This window comes from Zingiber officinale, chromosome 3A (genome assembly GCF_018446385.1).
Source record: "Zingiber officinale cultivar Zhangliang chromosome 3A, Zo_v1.1, whole genome shotgun sequence".
Taxonomy (NCBI): domain Eukaryota; kingdom Viridiplantae; phylum Streptophyta; class Magnoliopsida; order Zingiberales; family Zingiberaceae; genus Zingiber; species Zingiber officinale.
This window is the reverse complement of record NC_055990.1, coordinates 160,960,189-160,974,266: the sequence shown is the minus strand read 5'-3', so window position 1 is coordinate 160,974,266 and position 14,078 is coordinate 160,960,189. Positions and strand designations below refer to the sequence as shown.

The 14,078-nt window shown below is 35.4% G+C and overlaps 1 protein-coding gene across 2 annotated transcripts; it reads right to left on the bottom strand.

Annotated features, from left to right (window-relative positions):
* Positions 1 to 154: 154 nt before the first annotated feature.
* LOC122053139 (protein PIN-LIKES 6-like) lies at positions 155 to 13,843 on the bottom strand. 2 transcript variants are annotated; one of them, XM_042615042.1, is made up of 13 exons: positions 13,696 to 13,843; positions 13,190 to 13,328; positions 12,864 to 13,077; positions 11,826 to 11,905; positions 10,673 to 10,797; positions 9,929 to 10,050; positions 8,883 to 9,074; positions 3,453 to 3,527; positions 2,582 to 2,682; positions 2,030 to 2,082; positions 907 to 1,101; positions 657 to 802; positions 155 to 562 (listed from the first exon to the last, which is right to left on the bottom strand). In XM_042615042.1, exons 3-12 carry the CDS (start codon positions 13,047 to 13,049, stop codon positions 681 to 683), a joined length of 1,251 nt encoding a protein of 416 aa, XP_042470976.1. In that variant the 5' UTR covers positions 13,050 to 13,077; positions 13,190 to 13,328; positions 13,696 to 13,843; the 3' UTR covers positions 155 to 562; positions 657 to 680. The 2 variants fall into 2 exon arrangements, with proteins under 2 accessions (XP_042470976.1, XP_042470977.1); XM_042615043.1 differs by lacking the exon at positions 13,190 to 13,328.
* Positions 13,844 to 14,078: the final 235 nt, after the last annotated feature.

Genomic DNA, 14,078 nt, shown 5'->3' with positions numbered 1-14,078 from the left:
GCGCACACATGCCCACCTACACACATACTTTATTTGCAATCTAATAGAATCACTTTGCATTCCCAAATGAGCAACAATCACAGATACTTGACATCGCCATGGCATTAAGAAAAACAAAGATCATCTAGCTTGGAAGCATAAAGAGGCAAAGAGCTGTATGCAAAACTACCACAAATAGGGTCCCAATCCGCTACGAATACAGATACATCAGTCGGTAGAGCACTTTCGAAGTAAGAATGCTCTGACATATAAAAAAGAAAAGAAAAATGAACAAGCTAGGTTCAACAATCAAACTGTTCCAATGCAATCCAATATAACTTAAATGTGCCAATTTAAATACAATCGGGTGTTTGATCTGAAACTGTGGTACAGGGCAGGCTGATTCGTCGCGGGACTCACCCAGATCCCAGTAAGTATTGTGGGAGTATCATCTATAACAGCATAGAAAAGAATGAAAGCAATAGCAGCTATTTTGACAAGCAGTGTCTTCTGTGGAATTGGGAATGCCATATCGCAATCATCTGGTTGATAGTTACTCCGCCGGGCAAATATTTACATCAGTCTGAAGAAGAAAAAGAGAATTGTGGGTTAAAGTTTGTCCATTGTTGGCAAGAATGCCACCATACAATCAAAATAACGAGTAAAGAGTTGCATACCGCATTATAGGATCCTGTGTGGTGTCAAAAAAGCATATGAAGATAAAGAACAATCCATCCGGCCATGGAAAAGACAGCAAAGATGTGAACCCAGAAGAGAATAGACGCGGCTTCCTTCCCACAACCTCTTAAACTGGCAACTGCACCTGATGACATAATAGGCAAGATAAAAAATAAAGATTTTTTTTTTTAAGTTGCATAATTTGTTTTACATAAGAGTTGACGGCTGATAAGAGTAAGAAAATAATACCGGAAAGGACTGAAGTGGGCATAGTGTGCTGCAGCAGGAGGACAAATTTGAACATTTTGTCGCCCCTGGGAAAAAGTCCAAGCTTGTCGGCAATGGTGATTATTCCAAGTCCTGTAGGAGGAACCAAAACCAATCTTCCAAATATGATAGCAGCAGTTGTTCGTAAACCAAGTCTTTTACTGCCTGGGCCAGGGCCTGGAACACAACAAAGTGCCATATAGCATGTAACATTCTGGATATTCTAGATTCAAGATGGAAACCCAATGGATAGTTTTTATGTTAACTATTTCATCAAGCATCACTAAATGTACTTGTTCAACTTTTACCAGCAATGAACTTTTATTAGCACTCTTTAACTATAATTGAAGTAAATTGCTAGTAGAAAACATTATCAGGCCAATTACATCAAGCATTTAGAAGCCACCTTTCAGATCTCAACTATCAAGTGCATTTTCATAATGCATATAAGCAAGTAGTACACCATATTTTACTTTCTTACACAATTATTTATAGTGGAAAATAGCCCTTCCTTACTCCCACTCATTGAAATTTAACCAAAAAAAAAAAACAACTGAGAGCTAATACTCTATCAATTGCACCAAAATTCTCATTTAAAAATGCACTATAAACATTTCTAACTGCTTTCAAATGCTTAGAGTTATGGCTATATGTAATTCAATATTCTTAAAAATGTAGCTCTAAAGAAGCCTTGATTATCTGTGTGAAAGTTATCACAAACCAACTATGAACCCAGAGAATGAAATGCATGGTCATGATGCTCAGGTCAAGGCTTTGAGACAGAAAATCATCTTCGTAAATTAATTGTAAGTTTTACCAATTTCACATTGCAAAATAAGTTTATCAGCTTGTCCACCATTGATCGTCAAAATGGATAATCTTGAACTATGAGGAATAAAATTGGAGCACTTAAGAGAACATGCCGATTCTTCTTGAGCAAACATAGTTGGACAACTAGGAGTAAGTTGGTGAGGGAGGAGTGAGGACTAGACTAAAGAGAAGTCACTTTTACAGTGAAAAGGAGCAAAAGAACTTTAGGCTGTCAGACATAGGATATCAATATGTGTTTGAAGAAATGCTACATAAGAAATGGAAGATTGCATACCATCCACAAGATTTCCACCCAGAGCAAGCAAAATACATGGGATCATCGCTTCCCTGGAAATCAAAATATAGACAATCCTTCAGGTCATAAAATATTTTTTGCTTTGAATGTAACTACAAAAAATAGAGGTCCTTGAGTGTTAAAAGGTTATGCAAATGACCAAGTCATTAACCAGACAAAACTACAAACAGAGGTCCTTAAATGTCAAAAAAAATATGCAATAACTGTCATTAACCAGACATCAGATATCAGGTTCAGGCTCATCTTATTAGCTCACTATAGTGCAATTAGAACGGTTACAGAAATGGATGGCCAATAAGTTATCTTAATTCTCTAATCTAAATTTACCATAGAAAGAATGTGATTGCAACTTGACATTTCTTAAACACTTCATACTTAGCATCATTCATAGTAATCTTCATACTTTTTCAACCTTAACAAGGTAACTATTTTCTGTTTTAAGATTCTATTTGCGTGTTACTAAATGAAAAGGTTCTAAATTTCAGTAGCATGAGAAAATTGGCAAAGGCAAAGAAGGAAACAGATCAATACCCAAGAATAAGGCAGCTGTCAGTGAAGAAGAATAGCGGGGCATCATCAGTCAAGATGAAGTTCTTCAAAAATGGTATAGCGCCAATGATGATAGCCAAAGCCTAATTCCATATAAAACATTAGTAATACCTAATCCCATATAAAACATCATTAAAGTAATCATGCAAAATATTGCTTCTGCATAACATGTTAAAGACAATCATTAACAGAAGGTAACAATACAATAATGCAAATAACCACCACAAAAAATTCAGAGAATTTCATGTTACCCTCCAAAAGTTTGCCCTTTTGCCAAATGTACTCAAAGTTTCATTATAAAACTCTAGTGAAGGCAGGGGTTTTAACTTATTAGAGTTTGTAAAGGTTGGGAGTTTGCTTTGCTAAACTAAAATTTTGGTTTAGAGGGATGTTGCCAATGAAAAAGTAGTCATCGCGGTATTGACAAAATGAAACTCTGATTCATTTCACAAGAGAGTAAAATCTGGGAAAAATTAAAATTTCAATATGAGAAATGGGCAAGTTTGTATTTCTTCATAATCAAAGAATTCATAAAAATAACAGAGGAAGGAAATTAGGAAGAGTCAATGAGATAATACTTGATCTGGACCGGTTAAACTAATACATTCATTACAAAAAATCAAACAAATATGAAGTTCACATTTTTATCTCAACACAAAAAATCTTCATTATACTAGGCATGCCAACATCATTGCTCTTCACTCTAAAAGCATAAATAAATTAAGATCCCAATGTCCATGAGACAAGAAGCCCCAGAGAGTGTTTTAAGTATAAAGTATTTAATAACAAGTGACAAGGACAAGGAATTGGAAATTAGAACTTCAAAAAGACAATTTTCAAATCAAATACTCACCGAGGCAATAATGGGAGGTTGAAAAATTTGCTTTAGCTTCAGCTTTCCAACAATATACCATAGGATGCCAATTATCTGCATAACCATCCAATCCGACATATGACACGCTCAGATATTAGTATAAAAAAGTTAGAATTTAAAAAATGAATCGCCAGAACTTCAAACAAGGTTCTTTCATTTTCTAAACTAATATTCAATCCAATTAATATAAGTTAACAGGTAACCACAGATTTAGAAAGCCATTGCCTAGGCTGCTTATGCAACTACATAAACCTTATGGCCACATAAGGATCATACACACTAAAAAAATCCTAGGCTTGTTGAAATCCATGCCACGCTCAAGTTAATATTGACTGCACTATACCAACTTTGACAAATTGACAAACAAAAAAACAAGTTCTATGTATTACTTAGGCCAACAAGTAAATGTTTTCTTATATGCATTGTAATTATTAGTTGACATTTATAAATGCTAGTGACGCCGAACAAGATAGTGATTGTCCAGCAGGCTAACGAGAAGGGGGAATTGAGGAGAAAACACGAAGAGATAACCATTGCCCTCCAAAATTTTCCAAAAAAGGAAATTTTATTTAATATTCGAGGATTATTCCTCAAACAACTAAACAAACGCTTATATAGACTCCAAACCCTCGAACCCAAATAAAGCAAAGAAATACTAATATATAAATTACAATTCTTATCTTGTAAAAAAAGGAAAGAAATTTTAAAAGAAAGGAAAAATTATTAACAAGCTCACAATCCTAAAATTCTAAACAGACTCAAAATACAGAAAGATAAAAAATGCCAAAAGAATTAAAATTATCAAAAAAAAAAAAATCGTCAAATCCTCCTGCATCAATCGCCCTAGGTTGAAAGAACTCGTCCTTGAGTTTAGAATAGTTTCAAGTGGTAGCCCAAGAGGAAGATCATCCGGCACCAAATCGGCAAAAACGAGAGAAGTACTGTTAGGTGCTGTTGTTGATTGATTTTGCCACAATATGTGAGTTCCACATATACAAAAGTTCATTGCCTGATGATGAGGCACTATATGCATGCTAAGATATTGGAACATGATTGACATGAAATATGCAGATATTATGAACCAGCAAAGAAACACCTTCAGGGCAAAAGAATAATCCTTGAAAGCAAGCAATATAGTCCAAAGCAACATCTGGGTAAGTAACAAGTGCAGGCTTTCTAGGTTGAGATGATTTGTCAGTTCGTCAAGCAAAAGTATTGTTGGATTCATAAAGAGTGCCTTAGCTAATGCAATCCGCATGCACCATCCATCAGAAAATCTCGATGTGTTTGATGGTCTATACATGACACCCATATCAAGCACAAAAAAGCTGTGTGTCAGCATTGTACATTGGACAGCTAAATTCAATTTTGATTTTAAATCTACCTGCAAGATTTGCATCACTTGGTTCAAGACAGTGTCCATCATACACAACAATCTTTCCTCCAAATGATTGATAATTCGGCAACATTGGTGTGATTGATCCAAGAATTGCTCCAAGATGCAAATAGTTAAATTTGCCTCTGATGCGCTTGATCTTTTCAACTTCAGTCAAGTAGCTTAAAATCAGATAGAAGTATGATACTCGGGCCTGTTGCTGCAACCTTGATATTGCTTTCAAATCTCTTGATTGATTTAAGTACATTTGACTTAAAGAAACTGACATCATCATAGATTTCTTTAGATCGGATGGTGTCAATTTTGAGTTCAGTGGATTCAACTGACATGAGAAATTCGTTGACATTGATGAGAGACATCCAATACTTTCACCAATTTCTTGCAATAACAAGTTACTTGAACCATTGAGCAACTTGGAGTGCTCAAGGAAAACTTGGTCACTAAATGATGATATTTGATATCCTCTTCATTCTCCAGGTCACGTACATGTTCCAAAAAAAATTTCAATCGATCAATCTGCTGGTTCTTTTCATCCATAGATTGAAAAACCACATGTTTAGATTCTTCCTCGTCTTCTAGAGACTTCTTCGCCGCACTATCCTTCAATATGACATGCACTGCATCCTCAACTAATTCACCATCCGAAATCTCCTCTTTCTCATCATTTTGAACAAAATTCAAACATGGAAGCTCTTTTCCACCAACGGTGCCTCTATCGATGGAATTCTCAGTGTCCAAAACCTAGAACACGCCATCACCAACTTCATTGATGACTTCATCCACTTCTTCATCATAAACTAGATCATTAGTCATCTCAGTCTCGTCTCCAATTTGAGGTCAAGATTCCTTTTCAATTATAGCATCTTCCACAACTTGCGGCGTATTAGGTTCATCAACTTCTTCTGGGTCAAATTTTTCCTCCAAATCATCTTCAAATCCGTCCAATCATCTCGAGTGTCGAAGCTATTGTCCTCTATGGAGAAACTTAATTGTCCTTGAATGAAGTTTGAGTGTAACCAAAGGGAAGAAAATGATATTTTAACTTCTGTTTCATCTTCTCTCAATCCTTGATCTTGGCCTTGTCTTGTCGGTCTTGTGAGCGTCACAAGTGCTCCCACCATACCAATGCTAGACCTCTAAGCTTGAAGGCAACTAATTTTACTTTCACGGAACTTCCTCGTAAAAAAAAATCCTCTCCACTTTGTTGATCCAATCAACGAAGCCCTCAACCAGTAATGTACCAGAAAATAAAAAAGGGCAGCCCGGTACACAAAGCTCCCACCATGCGGGGTTCCGGGGAAGGATCCATTGTACGCAGCCTTATCCTGCTTTTTGCAAGAGGTTGTTTCAGATTCGAACCCGTGACCTTTTAGTCACATGGCAACAACTTTATCGTTGCGCCAACGGTAATGTACCAGAAAATACGAAAAGATTAATCTGAAACCTAGGCCTCCATAATGCTCCTTCTTACCATGTCGCTCATGGTATGTGGCTCGTTGGTGATAAGGGTTTCGAAGGTAAACTCAGATTCATATCGTCATTGCTACACGCTACAACTTGCCTCTGTAAATCCTCAATCTTGTCTTGGGTGCTACGACTAGAGTGTGAGGCTTCCTCAACCAAAACCTACCTGACACGACCACGATGGTCTTCCATTGGATCTGACGCTCGGCTTCCTCAAATCGGAACCTGCTAGCTCTGATACCAACCGACGCTGAGCGATTATCCTGCAAGCTAACGAGAAGGGGCAAATTGAAGAGAAGCCAAGAAGAGATAACTGTTGTCTTCCAGATTTTTCCAAAAAGGAAAATTTTATTTAATATTCAAGGATTATTCCTCAAATAGCTAAACAAACGCTTATAGACTCCAAACCCTTGGACCCAAATAAAGGAAAGAAATCCTAATATATATACTACAATTCCTATCTTGTATAGAAAGGAAAAAAATTCTAAAAGAAAAGAAAAATTATTATTATACTCACAATCCTAAAATTCCTAAATGAACTCAAAATGCAAAAATACAAAAAGATAGAAAATACCTAGAATATCAAAAATACCTTAAATACCAAAAGAATGAAAATTACCAAAAAATAATAATAAAAATATTCGGATTCTCCTACATTAGCTATGCATTGTGTTATGCAAGATTTAAAAAGTGCATACAAGCAATAAGTGTATGTGCAGTTGCAAGGGCATATGCAACCAATATTAAAATATATTTATATTAATATCTAGTATCTATAATTTGCAAAATAAATGTTTAACACTGACAAGTTAGTATGGTTTTAACTAAATTTGATTTGGTTTAAATTAGTTTAGATGAATTGAATAAGGTTTTAACTGCACATACAGATCACATATCTCATATGTCACTATCTAGTCCTCTTCAAAAACCATCTAGGCGGCTCAACGTTGCCCAAGCATGAGCTTTTTAATACCATGGTGTGAGATTGCAATTTGTTTTGTTAGCTATCACACAAAGATACCATTATGGCTGATAGGGAAAGCAATGTTATACTAAAAAGAACGTGGAGTCTTATGGTCCATATTTGTGCACAATCCATATTCCATATACATGAGATTCTCATGTGCCGTTGATGAAAATTCAAGCCTAGTTTAGCCATAGTGAGGTGAGTCTTGCATGTTGAAATCTATCATCGAACACAAGGATCAACAACAGTAGATTGTTCAGCGATCCAGTGTGCAACAAACTGTAATCATGGGTACAGACTCACAGCAAACTATAGCATAGACAACCGAAAGGGGTTTACCTAGCCATAGCATGAACAATATCTAGCTGCAGCCTTGCAACATCAGGCAATGTAGTGCACAGAACTGTACAATTGCAATTATCATTCCATGCTACACCAAGCATCATTAGTTTTCATATGTTGCACCTATGCCATGGAATTTGCGCATGATGAAAGATAACAATAATCACCACAACATCGTGAAACCCCTTTGAAGGAATTTGTAGTATAATCAGCATTTATTAAGGAAGGAAATGATATTCGGACCGGGTGTGATTATCTGACACTAGTGTGGATCCAAGTGCTACTTCTAAAAAAATTTTACTCATGATCAAAGGATATCAAGCATCCATTCAGAGTGTCAATGCTCGAGTGCATGTATTCAAGATCAATACAAAGGAAATAAATGAAAATCAAAGTATCGAAGAGGAATCATTGTTGCTTAGATCAAACCTAATTTTTATGGAAATAAGTTTAAAATGGAAGTTTAACTACAATCTGTCTTAATTGTGTGGCAACTAGCAAGTGTTGCACATAGTCAGGTATAGTCTTTTGCATTAGTAAAATCATTATAACCTCTCACCATTCACCAAGCATGTGCAACTATACATTTTCATCAATGGGCGATTCAAGCCCATAGTGTATAACACGGCAGTTTTGCTTTGAGGCAATGAGATTCACATGCAAAGTGGGGTGCACGATATGCTACATGGGCATTTATTCATTGTCATCAAAATAAGCATCCTAAAGACAACTAAGGCTTACTCTTGAAATGCATACAATGGAAACATCATATTCTCCATTGTAAATTTGATAAGATGGCAAATAGCATCTTAAACTGATACAACATGCATAATATCACTAGTGATATAATTCAATGGAGGATAAGATCCATATAACCAAATAAACCAATCCCAAATAATTAGGACTGATGACGACATGACAAGTGGGATCAAAGTGGTGAACTCTTGAAGCAACAGTGGAGCATAATCATGAGACGCAATTCCCTGTACTTAATAGTCAGTACTCAATCAGCAGTCAATCCAAATGATGCAATTAGGAAGGAATGGCCTATATGTCAAGCATATAAGAAGACATAAAGAAAATGGTGAATCTGAATTATGCTTGTGGCAGTGGTTTCAATCATAGATGATGCTCTACAATGATGAACAGGAAGGAATGGCCTATCTGAACATGTCACCAGTTTAAAGCTATGCCAGTATCAAAAACCAATATGATGAACATATGGTTATAATTTCCTTACTTTTTGTTGTTTGGGAGATTCAAGACTAGTAGATTCAGCCTCCATTGAAGTCAGCAATGGAACTTTCCCAGTTTCAGAGTTATTCAAAGGAAGCTTAGTTGGAAGCTTCTCCTCCTCTTCCCCATCAAAGGTTTGACCTGGTGGTGGTGCCAGCATCTGAAAAACATAGGTATACAAGACTATTGCACCAACCTGTCACATTCACACACACACACACAAAAAAAACTTATAAGGTCTCTCTGGAGTCTACTGGCGTCATCGAATCCTTGAACAATTCAATAAATCATATCTTAGCGTGTCCAGAGCATAAACCAAGCAAATCTAATTTAGGGGAAAAACTGGAAAGAGATGGTAGCTTTATTTTTATAAGTAAATATTCCTTGCCCAACTCCTAATTCATAAGAAACAAATCTTAAATTCTTCGCCATCATCAAGTGAAATTCAACTATAGACATAACAATTATCTATCCATTTAAGAATAGATTAAGGAAAGAGCTTCTTCCAACTATAGACATAACATAAACATCTTTTCAATTATCAAAATTCAACTGACCAATGTAATAGAAATAGATTAAGTCTATACTTCATTAGTTTCAGAAATCCATTAACCAATTATCTATCCATTTAAGAATGAAAGAGAAAACACTAATTGGCACACATGACATTAGTAACTTCCAAGTTTCAAGTAATCAACCTAAATCCTGCTCTCTTATATACTTAGTAAAGTGCAGCTTAAGTGAGAGTGTAACTGGATATGCTGCAAAGGAAGATTGAAAGCAATACAGCACTTCCTTATATATATATATATATATATATATTGAGACTGGTAGCTAAAACTGATCTGCTAGAAGTCATTCATTAGTCAAAACGCAAAGGCAAATAAGTTCCACATAGCCAGCCCTAAACAGTTGAAATTCATGCTTCTTGTTGATGTTATGGTCAAGGAAAAAGGCACGTGGATTACTGAAAAATAGTGGTTAAGAGTTTCCCTGAATAATTGAAATGCATGTTGCCTGCTAAAAGGCTTAAAGTGGCACACTACTCACCCACTGGCCAAATGAGATGTAAGCATTCCCATCCTGGCTACATTTGACAGAATCACCAAATGGATTTGATTTGTCCCGACATAGAGCAGCAATCAAAACAAGTGGTATATTCCCGATGTTTCCTACACAAGATCATAAGATATAAAAAATAAAAGGAAAAAATTAATGATAGTAATTTGATGCAAGTTAGAAAGGACCACTATTCTTGGAAGATTCTAGGCATATCTTCTATATAACATATAGAAATAAGTTTTGTTTGTAAAAACAACTAGACGAACCCATCACTTTAAGGGTCTCTTACTACTTAAAGTATTTATTGCAAAATCATTTTAGCAGAAAAATGAGCTCTTTTCACTCGTGAAATGTGTTCAAATCTTCCCCTTTTTTTTTTTTTTGAAAAAAAAAATGAATTGTAGTGTCCCAGATATTACTAGGGATAGGTAAATACAAGTAGCAACAAAAATCCATCTAAACAGATTGTACATTTAAGTTTAGATAAGTAGTGGCAGTTAAAGTGGAAATATGTCTCAGTAGCACTTCAACTTGCAAAAAAAAAAACCTTTTAAATTCTAAAGATAAAATTTAGAAAGCATACAAAATGTCATGTCAGAAACATGATTCAGTGAAAAGAAAAATAAACTTAAATATGATGAGTTAGAAGTTAAGCATACATACACACAAACTCTTAAGAAAAGGAAGCGATCGAACTCAAGAGGAAATGCTTATTAAGGATATATGTCTTACCAATTCCAATGTGAATGATGGTGAACTTGAAGTAAGGATATGGTGGCCGAACAACAGAAGCAACAATGAATCCCACAAGAGATCCAAATATGGTAGACAGAATTATATTAAAAGGAATAAACCACCTGCAGATGACAGAAATATCCATATCTTGATGTGCAGACATATTGTTTACTGAGTTGGAATATGAGGATGGTATTCTTAATTTCTTTTCTCTATCAACACAGAGCACAAATATTTGTAACTCGTGCAGTGCATCAGTTAGTGATAGAGTAATGGCATAAAAGTTTTTTGGCACTGAATAGCAACCCAAACATTAGACTGCATTAACTCTAAAAAGAAAACAAAATTTACTAATTACCATATAAAATTTGACAACAGAACCTTCAAGTGTTGACATATTTGTTTCAATCTAATACTAGTTAACGAAAACTCCAAACAATCTCAAATATAAGAAGAGACGGTAATCATATTTACACAATCAATTAAGAATTTAATTGGCAGGTGCTTTGTTAAATAACCTTCTTAGAATGAAAAAATGCTCAAGCTATTTTCAATGTCACAAATCTCCAAGTTTCATGTTCTTAGAAATTTGAATCTCACATAAGCACTTGTGATTTTGAGTGGCATGAAGTTCATGTGATGTGCTACTACCATCCAATATTTTGACACCATTAGCAGTTTGGGGGAACTTGTGTTAGAGAAACACATTTCTTAAGTTTTCTATAGAAGGCAAAATTGAGACCATTTAAAATCAAAAGGACAAATTGAGGATGATCAAACTTCATAAAAACCCCCATAATTGAAGAAGAGTGGATTCAACTACAATTCACTAAAAGTGACAAAATTACCATGAAACAGAAACACATATAAAGATGATATTTGCTAAAGACTGACAAAATCCTCCATTAAACAAAAAAAAAAGGTCTTCACCACTAAAATGTCATTTCAGTCTTTTAAATGCCAACGACCAATTTCAACACACACAAGTACAATCAACAATGCAACAGTAAGCAGTAACTAGCAGTTGTTACACTAATGCCATAGGATAAGCTACTTAATTACACTAAGAATTAAAGCATTTTATGGAGACCCACAAGAAAAGAAATTAAACTAATAAATGAATAATGAGAGAACCATCAATGAGTTTTACCACTCCAGTAGCTTTTGCCAAGTGATTGCACGTCCAAGTTGAGAGAATATTAAGCATGGTAGGAGCAGAGAAAAGACAAGCTGCAACATGTGTTAGATGCACATGTAAAAAATAGAATCTTTATATATAAAATATAATCTATCTTGGATTTTTATAGTAGACAAGAATATTGTACATCATTAATCTTTACTAAGGTGGAAGGAAATAAAGGAATTCCTTCGTTTAACAGCCACATACTCTCAAGGAACAAAGTTTAACAATTCTCATGTGCACTCATAGCGAATAATGTAACAAATTGTCCTTTAGAGAAAGGATATAAATGGTCTGGAAAGGATTTCAACACCAGGTACGAACAGGTAAATACCAGACCCATTTATGGCTTGAAAAAGTAAGGTCCTTGTTCCAACTGATATGGTACCAGTCTTTACCTGACTACTAAATATTAGTACGTACTCCAGTAACTGATAGCTGAAGCAGACTAAACAGTGAAAAAGCACACCATATTAGAAAGGCAAGACTTGTCTAGGGAGATGAGATCAGGCCAGGGTTAAAAGGAAGGAGCAAAGTCAACTTAGCTGACCAACACAACATTTGTCAGGTGGAACTCTGGAAGGCAAGACTTGACTGGTAAATTTTAGTCTGGGCTATTATATTGCATCATATAATTATATTGATTCAGGCTAATGAGTCCGCTTCACTTGTCTTCCGAACAAATTAACATAAAGCTCAAGAAAATAGTCATGACAACTGAAATTCCAAACTGTGCTTATTCACTAGTATGTTCAAAAGAAATAGCATCAAATTGTTGTCACCTTTTTTCTCCAAGACTCTGAAGTATGAAATAAACTAATTACTTGTGAATAAACTCTAATATCACCTTATGGTTGTTGAAATACAAATCACGATTGTTATGGAATAGAGTGCCAAAGTAAAGCAAAGAAAATGATAGAGAAGGATCCTCAATAAACGATTGTTTAATGAAAGTTCAATATAAGTATGAAACCCAGATATAAATGAGAATAATAGTTAACAACCTACCCCATTAAGAAGCTTCCGGCCATTTGCAGAAAGAATGTTGACATACTTGGAGGCCATAAGGAACCCCAGAAAGCACATGGTAAACACTTTTGCTATCGGTAGGACAGCAAATTTCATCGAAGCAAAGATGGATTCACCACTTCCAGACTGATTATTGATTATAATCTCCAAAAGAGAACGCTCCATGTTGATAGTGTTCAACTTCAGACGACGCCTACATAAACTCCAAGCAAAATTTTACAGGTTCTCTCCTCTGAGGTAAAATATTTGAACAAAATTTACGGAGAAAAAGACAAATTCGAAATACAAGGTTAACAAATACTTACGACGCATACACTCACAGAGACGGAAGCGCACACAAACTGGGTAGCCCAATACTATCAAACGAGAAAAAAATCTCGCAAATTCTCTCGTATCAACTCGAGAAGATACAAGATGCAACCGGCAACGAGATCAACAATATTCCTAAAAAGGGTAACGCGTAAGGAAACAAAAATAGTTACGCTAATATAAGAAGAAAATTCCCAACTTTAATGTTTATATAAAAATCCTCTTTTGCACACGAAACCCAATGTGCAACCGCAAAATACAATTTCTCAGACAAAAGTCTAGATAAACATTTTTTTTTAAAAAAAAAAAACAGAACGTTTAGACCTAACTCTTTCCTTATTATCATCCAATAATACAGTTGGCGAAAGCCTCGACCACCTTCACAACAACCGTTCCAACCCCGCAAAATCTCTCAAAAAACTTTTTTTTTTTTCAGCTCAGAAACTAACGAACATGCAAGGACAACCAGGACCGACCGCCAGATTCGATTTTTCCCTCTTACCGGTTCTCCGTCCACAAAGCCCAATCGAGTTGTCTCCCGATCTTCGCCTCCGATCCAAAGCCTCCAAAAACGCTCCGGCGTCTCCGTTCTCCCTCGCCTTCAATCTCCCTGTGTCAGTGAAATGTGTGATTCCAGATTCGCGTCGCCTCCCTGACCCCCTTCCTAAGTCCTATATAAATTGAGATGGAAGCTTACAAATTGCACCCTGGAATTATATAAAATCGATGCAATTTTTCAGTATTGACAGAATATAAGATTGTATTTTGCCTGTGGAAAAAATAAAATTTCGAGAAGAGAGAAATATAGAAATAACTGGGGGTAAAAGTAAAAGTAACAAAAAAAACTGAAGTATTCAATTCAAAAAATAATAATTTTAATTTCAA